At 36.0% G+C, this 12,651-nt stretch overlaps 1 protein-coding gene across 1 annotated transcript; it reads left to right on the forward strand.

Annotated features, from left to right (window-relative positions):
- Positions 1 to 4,880: 4,880 nt before the first annotated feature.
- LOC115238587 (zinc finger and SCAN domain-containing protein 29-like) lies at positions 4,881 to 11,657 on the forward strand. Its single transcript, XM_029812553.1, has 3 exons — positions 4,881 to 5,430; positions 7,082 to 7,882; positions 8,706 to 11,657. Exons 1-3 carry the CDS (start codon positions 5,358 to 5,360, stop codon positions 9,389 to 9,391), a joined length of 1,560 nt encoding a protein of 519 aa, XP_029668413.1. The 5' UTR covers positions 4,881 to 5,357; the 3' UTR covers positions 9,392 to 11,657.
- The last annotated feature ends 994 nt before the right edge of the window (positions 11,658 to 12,651 follow it).

Genomic DNA, 12,651 nt, shown 5'->3' on the forward strand with positions numbered 1-12,651 from the left:
GTGCGATCGTGTCTCGAAAGAAGATTTTTTCTTTGGATTATATCAAAGTATTGTGTTTTTATTAAAAAATAAAATAATATAGTCGATCAATTAAATAGAATTTTTTCAAATAATTATACAAGATATTTAGATTGCGTATAAAATTTTAATTAATTTAATATAAAATATTTAGAATGTAAAAAATGATTGAGTATAATAGCATATAAAGATAAGTATCTAAAAATATCAAAAAAATTGATTATTTTCAATAAATACATAAAAATTCTACATAACTGACCTTATCCTGTCAATCATCGCATAATTTCGATTAAATAATATCATTTAAATAATATCAAATGATTATTTGGATAACTTTCCCTCGATGAGGAATACTCCAATAATATCGAAGAAAGAGACAAGTATTTGATTTCCTACCGATGATGGTATATAAGAATAGAACGCGATCGAGGAGGTATGAAACAGGCGGCTGTGATTGCTGTCTCCGGAAGGAACTGTCTCCCTTTATCCTCGAGGACATTGCTTCAAACACGAGCCAACGTGTCTTACGATGTTCTTCCCTAAAGGGAGGCACTTCTATGGACGTCTCCACCCAGTGTTAACCTCTTGCACCCAGAACTAAATTAAGAGTCGTTCCGGTCGACGTTTTTGCCACCGGGGGCACACCTCGAACTTTTTTTCCAATTTTTTTCCCTCGATTCATCGAGAGTATCAATTCATTATATTTCTTCGCCATGTCTAAATATTTCAGATCTTTACTTCCAAGATATTTATCTGTTTTTTTATTAATCCGCATACAAAGCTATAAATCACTTAATCGTTAATTTTAAATCTTATTTAATTTGTCTCTTTTCAGCACTAAAATTAGGCAAAAGCGATAAATGATTAATTATCTTGCATTCTCTTTCTGTCTCTTTTTACACCTCTCTATTCTTACATCCATTTATTAATGCACATTGTTTTCTCTTTTCGCTTACGAGCCTAAAAATAACGATAATGAGGAATAATCGACATGTAAAGCGTATTCTCGCATAATGATTCACGGACCATGAATAGAGAATTAAGCTGCGCCGCTCGGTGTCATTGCACCCTAGATCCTAGGGGATGCATAGGGGAGTCGAAGGAAAGCGCAGACGAGAAAGTTGAAAGAGTACACGTAGTCGGCTGAAAATCTGTCGTTTGGCATCCCGCCAAGTCTTCGCGACTCATCTTCGGATTCGTCTTCATCCCTCATTCTCCAGCAGTGAAAGCTCTTCCGCGGAAGCCGATCCACGAGAACTTTTATTCCCACTTTCCTGCCGACACATCTTTTCGTAGAAAAGCATCGCGTGTCCTCATCATCATCTGTTGCTATTTTCGGAACCCGACAATTTTATAGATTATTCCGATTGCAAAATCTAGGCGAAAGTGTTCTCTGAAAATTCTTGGAGATCGTAAGACTTTGGTTATTATTCCATGACGCTTGCGTTCCCATAAATGTTTATGATCGTGTACGGCGCAGAACTTTTAGTAGTTATACATATGACGTTAACATTGATATAGATACCAATTGCTAATTACATTGCAATATAAATTGGACAAGTCTCTTCTTATAACAAAAATAGCATACATTCTTTATTAAATTCATAGTAAATAAAGTTATAAAACATCTATATTTATAATATTAAAGACTCATTTTTTTAACCGTATCGAGATTCTCATATTTAGTAAAGATTATATTTTATTTTTTCTCTAAAGAATTTTTGCTCATGACTTTCTTATACAAAAACAAAGAAATAGAGAACTGTTACAATTTTTCTTTATTAAAACTCAATTCAAATTTCTTTCTCTCTCTTTCTCTCTCTTTTCCTCTCTCTGCCAATGCAACAAAAAATTCCAACAAAATTTTGTCAAAGTTAAAGACATGCTTCACTCTGCCTGCCTCGGTTACCGAGAAGTAAAATTGGCGAATGTCTGACTTCAAGAAAAATTCACCAATGGGGAGAGGGAACATCTCTCGCGTCGCGAGATTCTGGATTCCGATCTTCTTAGCTTACCTTGTCGCGTCTTGCGGATGGCCGTGGAATAGAAGAGAGGTGGTTTACCCGAAGAACACGACAGCTGCAACGAGCCATCAGAGCCTGAAAATAGCATGGCAACCCCATGCCGAGGCCGCCGGAGGAGCGGCGAAGTCGAAGTCCTCTCCCTCTCTCTCTTTCTCTCCCCTTCTCTATCTCCCTGCGCTCGCCGCCTTTATACATATCCCGACTACTGCTAAAAAGCCGCCCACCTACGAGCCTTTTAAATAGCGATCGCGTGCTTTTCCCTTTTTTCCGGCACGCGGAAAGTACTTGCTACCACTGAGGAAAAGAGGGAGGGTGCGGGAGGCCGCTGATTTATAGGAGGAACCGAGCGTATCCGGATACTTTACACACGAGACGACACACGATACAGTCACGCATTTTCGCTTTAAACGATCCTGTCGCCCCTTGAAATCACTCTTAATGACCTAGCGGTCCCGCTATTGGCGCAAAAAAATCCGCCCCTATACTTATCCATCTTTTTTTGAACGAAAAATTACCTAAAATGGGAGATTTTTTCTCTCACAAGCTTGTCCCGATGTAATAAATCTGTATAAATCCTCAATTGTAATTTATCACTATTTAATCATTATTAAGATCGTCTCATCAAAACCTTTCAGGTTTTCGATCTTTAATCCCGATGTATTGCAATTGACTCCTAAGCAAATGTCGTTTCCTCGCAATCGTATATATTCTTTCGTTGTCTTTTATGAGAGTCGCACGTGTGGTCACCAGTCGTGATTTACCCGTCAAGATCTCCTTTGCGTCGTCGACGACGTCGCGTATCTCTTCCTCCTCCCTCGCACCTGGAGACGCTCCAAGAAAGCTGAAAATACGCGACTAGTGGGCACACGAAATATCTTTGGGGCACCTGTAGGATGAGTCGCCGGATAAAGCGCGTAGAAAGGCACGAGGTGCTCGCACTATCGATGCCGGTTACATTAATGGATGTGATCTGTAGCGGGCAGTGTGTGCGATGGCGGCATGGCAGGCAATCTGTTGTCGAGTTGCGAGTTGCGTCAGTGGTGAAGATGCTCTCGCTTGCTTGTGATCTACGTTCTCGGAGCTCGTGACTTTATTTTTGGCTGTTCGACGACGATACCGTCAACGATTTACGATATCGTCGCCGAGACACCTGTTCCTCAATTCCCATCTAGAGATTCCTTGCCGTTTCGAAAGCTCGCAAATTCTTCATCCTGACCTAGACATTTGATATAAAATACTTTAATTTCGTTTTTCGCCTTGAAAAATCTCAAATTTGTTCTATTTTTTTTTTGTATGGTATGAAAATGACGTGAATTGGGGCAAATATATCTAATATTTGATCATAATTTATAAATTCTCTTCAATCGTACAAATTATAAGTTTTCTCATAAACAAATGTATACGTTTGTTATTTATAATAGATAAATAGATAATAAATTAATATATAAGTAACAAATAACGATAATACAAAATAAACAGAAAATATATTGATAATAAATAAAACTATAAATGAACATATTTCAAGTCTCGTAAATTAGACTAAATGTATGCTGCAGAGTTAATTGATTAAATCGCTTTTTCAGTTAATAAAAAAGATTTATTAATAAAATTGTAAATAATCGATGGTTCAAGCGTGAATCAAGATAATTTAAGATAATTTTATAAAATTTGTATTTGAATTAAATTGTTAAGCAAGATATTTAATGATTATGTTTCGTAGCTATAAACAATGATTATGATCAACTTTTTGAGCAAAAACCTGCATCAAAATCGTTGAGGAAAAACACTCAATATTATAATACTTAACGAATATTTCGCTAAATCCAGATTCATCTAGATTCAGATAAGTTTCACGAGAATCAAAATCTAATCTCCTTTTTTTAATCCAATTTTAATTTATCTAATTTTAATTTGCTAATTTAATTTGCTAATTTTAATTTGCTTAATCTAATTTTTTTTTTTTGCTAATCGTTTTAGGAAAGAGCAAGAGACTACAGAGGCAGCGGGGCTTTTCGGTCGACGATTGAATGAATGCCACGCGAGTTAGTCAGCGCCGCGGTGCTAAATTCGGCGGACGCCTGGCGTCGCGCCAGAAGAACCACTCAGCGCACCAACCTGCTCCTGTAGCCGCCGACGAAATGACGCCGTTATCACATATCTGCTTGCCGTCACATCCTTCCGTTTAAATAAGATAGATTGATAGTACCGATCTTCTTGAACTTGCTAGATACACGGTAGATACAAATTCATCCTTTTCCTTGATTTTTCTGTTCTTTCGGAAAAATTGGACATCGTATAATATTGTAATATTATAATATTACCTATAATAAGAGATTGAATTAGAAGAGCTTGAGAACAATAGAAAGGTTGATTGAAATATAAGGAATTCATCATGAGTCGCATCTTTTATCACTGCTATAAATGATTGATGTTAATCAAAATTAAAAGTTTTATTATTATAAAAACTTATAAATGTTTTAAAACTAAAATCTCATTCTATTTTGTAAAATGTTATGTATTAAAAGTGCTGTTTAATCTTTTGCACAGTATGTTAATCCTTTGATGAAATCTAAATCTTGATTAAATTTGATGGAGGAGTCTGCATGTTAAAAATTTCATTTATTAAAAATTAACAGTGACAAATATATTTTATTTTGTGAACCGGATAGATTTTACTAGTTCAATTTAATTTACCAATAAAAAAAAAAATATCATAATGATCTTTCTGTTATAACGCGGGATCCGGTAACGAACGATAATGGCGGGACAACTTGTGTTGAGGGGAGGGTGGTTAGCAACCACCCTGCGCGAGTTGCGGGGGCCGGTCGTGTTTCTCCTACGCGTCCTTTCATCCGCGCTCTCCCGCGAGACACACTCGTCACGCGTGTCGCACATTGCCGCCACACGAACGGGACCACCACACGCGCGGGGGAACCGGGCGGGCACACGCTTCTGAGACGCGTGCAGCTGAAGGCGAGGAAGACGACGACGATGATGACGAAGAGCGCCGCGGCGGCAGCGGCGACGGAGGGCGAGGGAGGCTGCGCTGCTATATGTAGCCCCGAATCTTAGCCGGGGCAACTATTGCGCCCGAAATTGCCGAAGCGAACGCACAACCCCTGCGCCGCTCGACGTACACGCCACCGGAATCGGATTGTAATCCTTCTTCCCGATATATCGCGTTATACCGGACTTATCTTGGTATTGTCATCCTTATTGCAGATAGTCGGTGCGACAAGTGTGTTAGTTTGTGAGTCTTGTATTGATAAGATGGCTTGTGTGCACTGAGAGGAAAAATCGAGGAAGACGAGGAAAATGCCGCGAGCGTTTCTGATCACGCATCGCAGGTACAACGGTGCTGAAGAGGAGATCGGAGGGTCTGAAAGAGGTATGTTGTTAATTAGATGCGTTGCTTTATAAATAAAAGTGGGGCACATTATATTTGATTAGTTATGATAAATTACAATAATCAGCTCAAAAATTAAAAAAAGAATCCTGAAATATTTATAATTTCAAGGTATTAGATCTTAAAGCGATATACATGTTGTATTAGATTAAATATTTGTCATGAGAAAAATTGCTACTAATGAAATTGTTAATTTATAAGATACTTAATTAGTAATCAGATTTCGTGTATAATCTCATTCTAATTAATTACAATGACAATTATTTTATCTTTTAAATGGTGAACGTTAACAGATTTAATCTATCATAATTTATATATACGTAACATATATAATTTATGATATATATATATATATATACACATACATATATACATATATACATACAACAAATAAATGTTTAACACATTCTTCGTATTTCCCTTAAGTTTATACTCTAAATTCTGAATTAATATATCTCAAAGGTCTTCTGCAAGAATTTTATACAGCAATAAAAATTTGTTTGCCGAATTTTATTTTTTATTCTAATAGTTGGACATTTATTCAACTTTGAGGAAATCATTGGACGTGAAATTTCTCGTAAAAAAACACTTTGTGATGTTAAAATTTCGACTTTTATATACACGGTACATATATAAATTCTCTTTTTTCCGACTGAATTTAAATCGAGAAAATCCGTTGGTCGTTGCTTTGTAATTAAGGTGGTGGATCGCGCGGGTTAAGAATAGGATGCTAGATGTGGACCCTGAATCATCAGGGCCCACCACGATGCATACCGTCGCGATGCCGTCAATCTCACCATGAAGCGGACAGGCAAACTTCCTCACAAACGCAACGCGCGTGCACGTATACGGTACTAAGAAATACGCAGAATAAACGCGGTATACTAAGAACGGGCGAGCGGGGGTTGGTCGCGGTACGACTCTATTTCCGTTCTCCCCGAAAACGAAGCAGCTATGTTTCCTCCCGAAGGTGTGTGTCGTGTTTTACGAATCGAGTCGACATCGAATTTCTCTGCCAATCAGTCAGTCGGGAGTTATCAAAAGACTCGCCACTTGAAACGATAATAAAAAAGATTCAATAAAATGTAAATTGATAAATTTGCTGGCATAAAAATGCAAAATAAAATGTGACATTAGAGATATAAAACTAACGAGATTTATTTATGTGTTTGTGAAATGTAAAGATAAATTAATAAGACTTTACAATAAAATATTTTATTGGGTAAAATATAGAATATTTCATATCGACTTAAGAATCATTTTAATACGGAAACAACTAAAAATTGAAAATATTAAAGTTAATTTTCGTTAATTTTATTTCCTTATCTGCATCAAGTAAATTTGTAATTGAAACGGAGTTTCATTAATAGGAGTTTATATAACTCAAACTATCGAGAGACTGCAAGGACAGCGAGTATCTTTTACAAATAAGAAAAAAGAGAGAGAGAAAGTTAGAATTAAAGTTAATTATACCTAAATCTATTGAATAAGAAGGCAGTTAAAATATTAATTTGACACCTGTCGCAGATTAATATCTGTTATTGAAAAAATTACTAATAGTAAAAAGAAACTGTTGATTCAGAAAGATTGTTAAAATATTTCAACGATTACATCCTTCTTCATTTTTACTCAGATTTCAGTCCCGAGAGAAGCGTGAGACTGGCCGATTACAGCAGCGGTCAGCCAACTTCTGATGGCGCCAGCGAGTGCGGCAGCGAGACATCGTCCGAATGCCCCGAAGAGCTGTACAATCTGACAAAGCTGGCGGAAGTGAGTCTAGCGGCGGCAGCGGGCACCCTGATTCACCACAGCAATGTCATCTATCAGCAACCGGTATCTCCCAGAATCGCGCAGTATTCTGCAGAGAAGAGCAGGACTCTGGCGTCCCGATCTACTGTCCAGGTAATGGAAAACCAGGACCAAGTCTTGGGCGAACGGACGAGGCTCTTCTTCGAACGGATCGAGACTGAGAAGGAGATTCTGGAGGGTCGATCCGAGGAAAACACCGCTCTAGAGATTCGTCTTTCGCCGCGACATCCTTCCTGCTCTTCGCAGGAAGAGCCGAGCTTCTCGAAAGTGCCGATCGTTTCTAGCGTCGGTGTCGATCCGTCACCGGTGTCGTTATCATCGGCCGTGTCCCAAGGTCGAAGGACAATTGCCGAGGAGCCCAAGGCGGAGGAGAATGAGGATCACGAATGTCCCGATTGCGGCAAGAAGTACTCGACTTCGTCGAATCTGGCTAGACATCGTCAAACGCACAGGTCGTTGGGCGATAAGAAGGCCAGAAGGTGCCCACACTGCGATAAAGTCTACGTCAGCATGCCGGCATTCAGCATGCACGTGAGAACCCACAATCAGGGATGCAAGTGCCATTATTGCGGCAAGTGCTTCTCTAGGCCGTGGCTGCTGCAGGGACACATACGCACGCATACAGGTATACACTTCTGATACTGAAAGATGCCTTATTCCCCATTTTCAATGATAACTTTTATTGTAAATAAAATATCGTATAAATTAATATATTTAATTAAACGTGACTAAACTATGAAAAATTATATATTTTTCGTGTTTCTCTAATTTAATCCAATAAAACTCTTTATTTCTTGGAGTTATTTCATTTCTGATTTACTACGTTTTTTTTTACAATAATAGATATTATGTAAATAACTAAGGCAAATTCTATTCTTGAAGAAATTATAAAATTTAACGAGCAATTTCAATGAAGACAAATTCAAATTAATCATTCACCATGTGATTTTGGCACGTTCAGGAATGCGACACTATTTCCGACTGTAAATTGTAGATACACAAATGTGAGATTCGTTGACATACAACAATATATCTATCATTCAGCACTTTAAGTAGTACATTGAGAATGATTAATTGAAACATTCAAGCCAAAAAAAAAGCAAATGGAACAAAGTAAAATCTATTACTTGAGCAATTTTCTATTTTATTATTTATGTTCTAATTTAATTGTAAATAAGTTTTTTTTCTATATATTCTATTTTTTAAATATATTTTATATTTGTATGAAAGAAAAAGAAAATATTTAAATCTTTTTTTTTTATTTACTATATTACCATTATTTTTTAAGTAAACTTTTTAATTACCGTCTAAAATTTCGAAATCCATTGCATCGCCTTTTAAGAGCACAGCTATTTTTAATATTTATTATTTAAAAAACGCATTTTTTAGAAGAACTTGATCATACAGAAAAACTTCAATATTTTTAACAATTATTTTTTGTCTTTTAGGTGAGAAACCCTTTAAGTGCACCATTTGCAACAAAGCTTTTGCCGACAAATCGAACTTACGGGCTCACATACAAACACACTCGAATACCAAACCTCATGTGTGTGGTCGTTGCGGCAAAGCTTTTGCCCTAAAGTCTTATCTTTACAAGCACGAGGAGTCATCCTGCATGCGCGCCCATCACCGATCGTCCACGGAGAAGTCCGATCAAATCGAACAGCAGACGACATCGCTATCGGTGAAATCGAGTGCTCCATTACTATCGTCCTTGAACAGACCGCAGACGACACCGTGTGGCATTACGGCGTCGCCCACCAGCGTCATAGTTCCTCGGTTAGGACTCGACCGAGACCAGAAGGGCTCATCATCGGCATTCTCCGCGATCATCAGGCACACCAGGTCGATGGACGCGGCGACACCGTCGAAGCGATCCTGCAAAGAGAGAACGCCCTGTCCGAACGATTCGAACGAGGAGAGGCAGAGCCCCGATTCGGCGACGAAGGATTCGGAATACGTATCCAGAATGGTCATCAGAACATCGGTGATATCTCCCAATCCGGAGCATCTGCATCTACGTTTCGAAAACGATATTAAGAGTTCCTCAACTACGTTCGATTATCCCGATCCGACGAGATCCTCGGCCTTCTCAAGACAAACCGGAATGACTTTAAACCTGGCCATTGCTTAAAATCGATCGGTATCTACAATTAGATCGAATCTGTCGTATTAAAGAGATTCTTTATGCTTACTTTCGTACAAAATTCCACAATAAGAAATTCTCTTAAATTCACTCGATTAGAAATTTATAGGAATTCCAGGGTATCTTATCTAGAGGGGATTTCAGATCTTGACTTTCTGTGAAAAATTAAAGCAGGAAGTACGGGAATATTTTAAATCATTCATTAAAATTTTTACTTTAAAGTAATCGCAAGTCGCCGTTTCTTATGAGACTATTACGAAAGGATTTAATTGAGAAATTGACAAAGAAAATTTACATTATTCAATTTGGAAGAGCGATTGTATAAGATGTCCCAAAACTATCGACATTAATTAGTTTTTAAATAATCAAGTTAGAGTGAATCTTTTTTCATCAAAACATTTTTGAAATAAAACGTTATTTTTTCATCATATACATGATTGCTGATGATAATTTCATAATTATCCGGACATTCTCATACTTTCGCAGACGTTATCAGATGTCCTGTATATCAGCCTTCCTTCATTACGATCGAACAAAGATTATTTCTGATAATCTGAATATGCTGATTATTTTTGATGATTTCTGATGAATTAAACAAAATTGCGAATTAGTAAGGAAACAACCAAGTATTGCGTGTGACAGATACTATTCCAAGCATCTTCCAAGAATTAGGGACCACCTAGTAATTAGTCATAATGTTAAATCTATAAGCCGTTAATTTAGAGATTTGTTGATATAAAGCCGTGCCTTATAAATATCGGATCATGTTCTTCAGCGTGTGTATAATTCGACACAGTGTAATATTCGACATAGCTCCAACAAGTACATGCGGATAAGAATACTTGAGAAGAAATTTTCGAGGCATATGATCGTCCCTGATAAGAGTTTGTTAAACGCCAAATTTGTGACCTTATCTATTTAAAGACATAGTTATTGCACAATGTTAAGCAATTAAAATTAATTATCGACACGCGGATAGAATTGCAGTGCCTTCGTGTTATTATTTTAGCATTAAATGAAAAGGGTTTGAGGCTCTTCGAGGCAGCTATCGACTTTACAAGATGTAAATACGTATAAATGACAAGTTTCCAAAATATAATGAATGTATCCCAACGAATGCGCGAGAATATAGTGTAGCCGAATGTAGCGGAGTTATATTTGCGGTCATTAAATGTCGAAGTAAGCGATGCAGCATCCGGTGCAAGATTGTGGTTGTGTCGAAAAAATTTAGAATGCATTAAAATGCAGGTATTGGAACATTTTTAAAAGCACGGGAGCGCGTATCTGTGATTTGGAATTGCGCAACCGGTTGCAAAAAGCCGGCTCCAAACAATGCGAAAATTTATCTATCAAAAGATATAAAAATAAAATATAATAATATTATATATATTTTATATCATAAAAATAAGTTTAAATCCGATGATCGTTTATTAGTGTAATTTACTATTTTACATAATAAATTTTTCTCTATTACATACGATTAGAATATCATGTGTAACGCCAATAAACGTTATCCAATCGAGCGCATCGTTTAGAGCCGTAGCGTAGGTTGTCTGTTCTCCATCAACGAAGTAATTATAGCGATGATAAATAAGCCTTCTTCTTTCATGTTCGTTTCTTGATACCAGAAATTGGTATCCGATCAGAGTGTCGAACTAGTCGAATCCGTCCCGTCATTGCGAACGTAATCTGCCGTCGTAACAAAACTCTCAATTTTGTAATTTATTGTTTCGCGATGATTTATATTGTCTAAAAATAGATCGATGATATGTTTCTTTCTCAATGATTTAATGGACGGCAAGATTACGTGGATTATGCGAATGACGACGGTTATAATAAAGATTTCATATAGATATAATAATGTGTCACGCAACAAGAGACCGATTGTGTCGCGTTTGCCGAATAATCTGCTCTAAAAAATTGTAATTGACGAGCGATTCGGACGCGTCCTAGTCATTTCGATTCGATAGATTGCCTATGGATGAGAATAGAAATCCTGATCTAGCTTTAAGACGTAGTCGTGTTGACCGCACGTTGTAAATAGCATTCCCACTTTTATGTATTAGAATTCGGACGCGAGAGAGACATTGGTATATAGTCGTTTTTAGATAGTTAGACTTATTATACGCCTGTTGTATGTACTATACGTGCTATTTGTACACCGGAATGCCTACATAAAATATTTACCCACATTTTTGTACGAATTGTAAAAATTTTCTCTTATCGTAACAAAAGGATAATATACGAAATGATATACGTTTGAAGTAACTTCACATTTATCCTGTTCCTTCTCCTTGATATTCTTCTTTCTCTATAATACTTTCATATTTCTAAAGATTTTTCATGTAAAAAATAAAATTCTTTTTTAAAAATCAATTTAAATTATAAATTTCTAGTGCATAGCGAGAGTTATTTAATCAATATAGGTTTTGTGCTGCAAAATATATGTTATATAATAAATTGATATATTGATATATAAAAGCAGCATGAACCTAAAATTAACATTAATATGAAAACAAAATGTATTGATAATTAGATTACTGTGTGAAATGATCAGAAAAGCAAAAATCACATAATATTTAAAAGTTGTGCTAGAATAATTTAATTCCACATCTATCCGATTGCAATATACGCATTCACATAAAGCTTTCTGTTCAACATTCTTTCGTCTTTTTACTTATTGAACTCGCGTTATCGCATCGATGAACCGTACGATCATTAGTTACGCTTGGTAGTAGGATAAACAACGCCTAACTGTGTTTAACAAATAGATTGAACTCAATAATTAGGCCAGCGAAAGCGAAAATGGCTAGCTCACGATAGTCGTATAAATCAATCATATCAAGTTAACTCCATGTCGCTCCTAATTGATTAACTTAACACATTTATGATCTCAAATAAAAGTAAAAAGATTCTCATATATTATCATAAATTAAGATATGTAAATATTATAAATTAACTTTTATCAATAATGTCAAATAAATTAAGTAGAAAAAAATTTGGGTTGTTATTTATCTTCGCGAAACATAATATTTTGCCTTTTATAAAAAATATTTTCAAATATATGTATAATTAATAGAATTAATGAAAAATATATAATATATAACTTTTATCAAATAAATTAAGTAGAAAAAAATTTGGGTTGTTATTTATCTTCGCGAAACATAATATTTTGCCTTTTATAAAAAATATTAAAAATATTTTCTATAATTAATAGAATTAATGAAAAATATATAATATATTGTATA

The sequence above is a fragment of the Formica exsecta genome, unplaced genomic scaffold (assembly GCF_003651465.1).
Source record: "Formica exsecta isolate Colony F162 unplaced genomic scaffold, ASM365146v1 scaffold350, whole genome shotgun sequence".
In the NCBI taxonomy this organism is placed as follows: Eukaryota; Metazoa; Arthropoda; class Insecta; order Hymenoptera; family Formicidae; genus Formica; species Formica exsecta.

Excerpts from the sequence above, each read along its gene's own strand:
- LOC115238587 (XM_029812553.1), top strand. The coding sequence starts at position 5,358 with ATGCCGCGAGCGTTTCTGATCACGCATCGCAGGTACAACGGTGCTGAA. Across the intron at positions 5,431-7,081 it reads GATCGGAGGGTCTGAAAGAG|ATTTCAGTCCCGAGAGAAGC; the intron begins GTATGTTGTTAA and ends ATTTTTACTCAG. Across the intron at positions 7,883-8,705 it reads ACACATACGCACGCATACAG|GTGAGAAACCCTTTAAGTGC; the intron begins GTATACACTTCT and ends TTTGTCTTTTAG.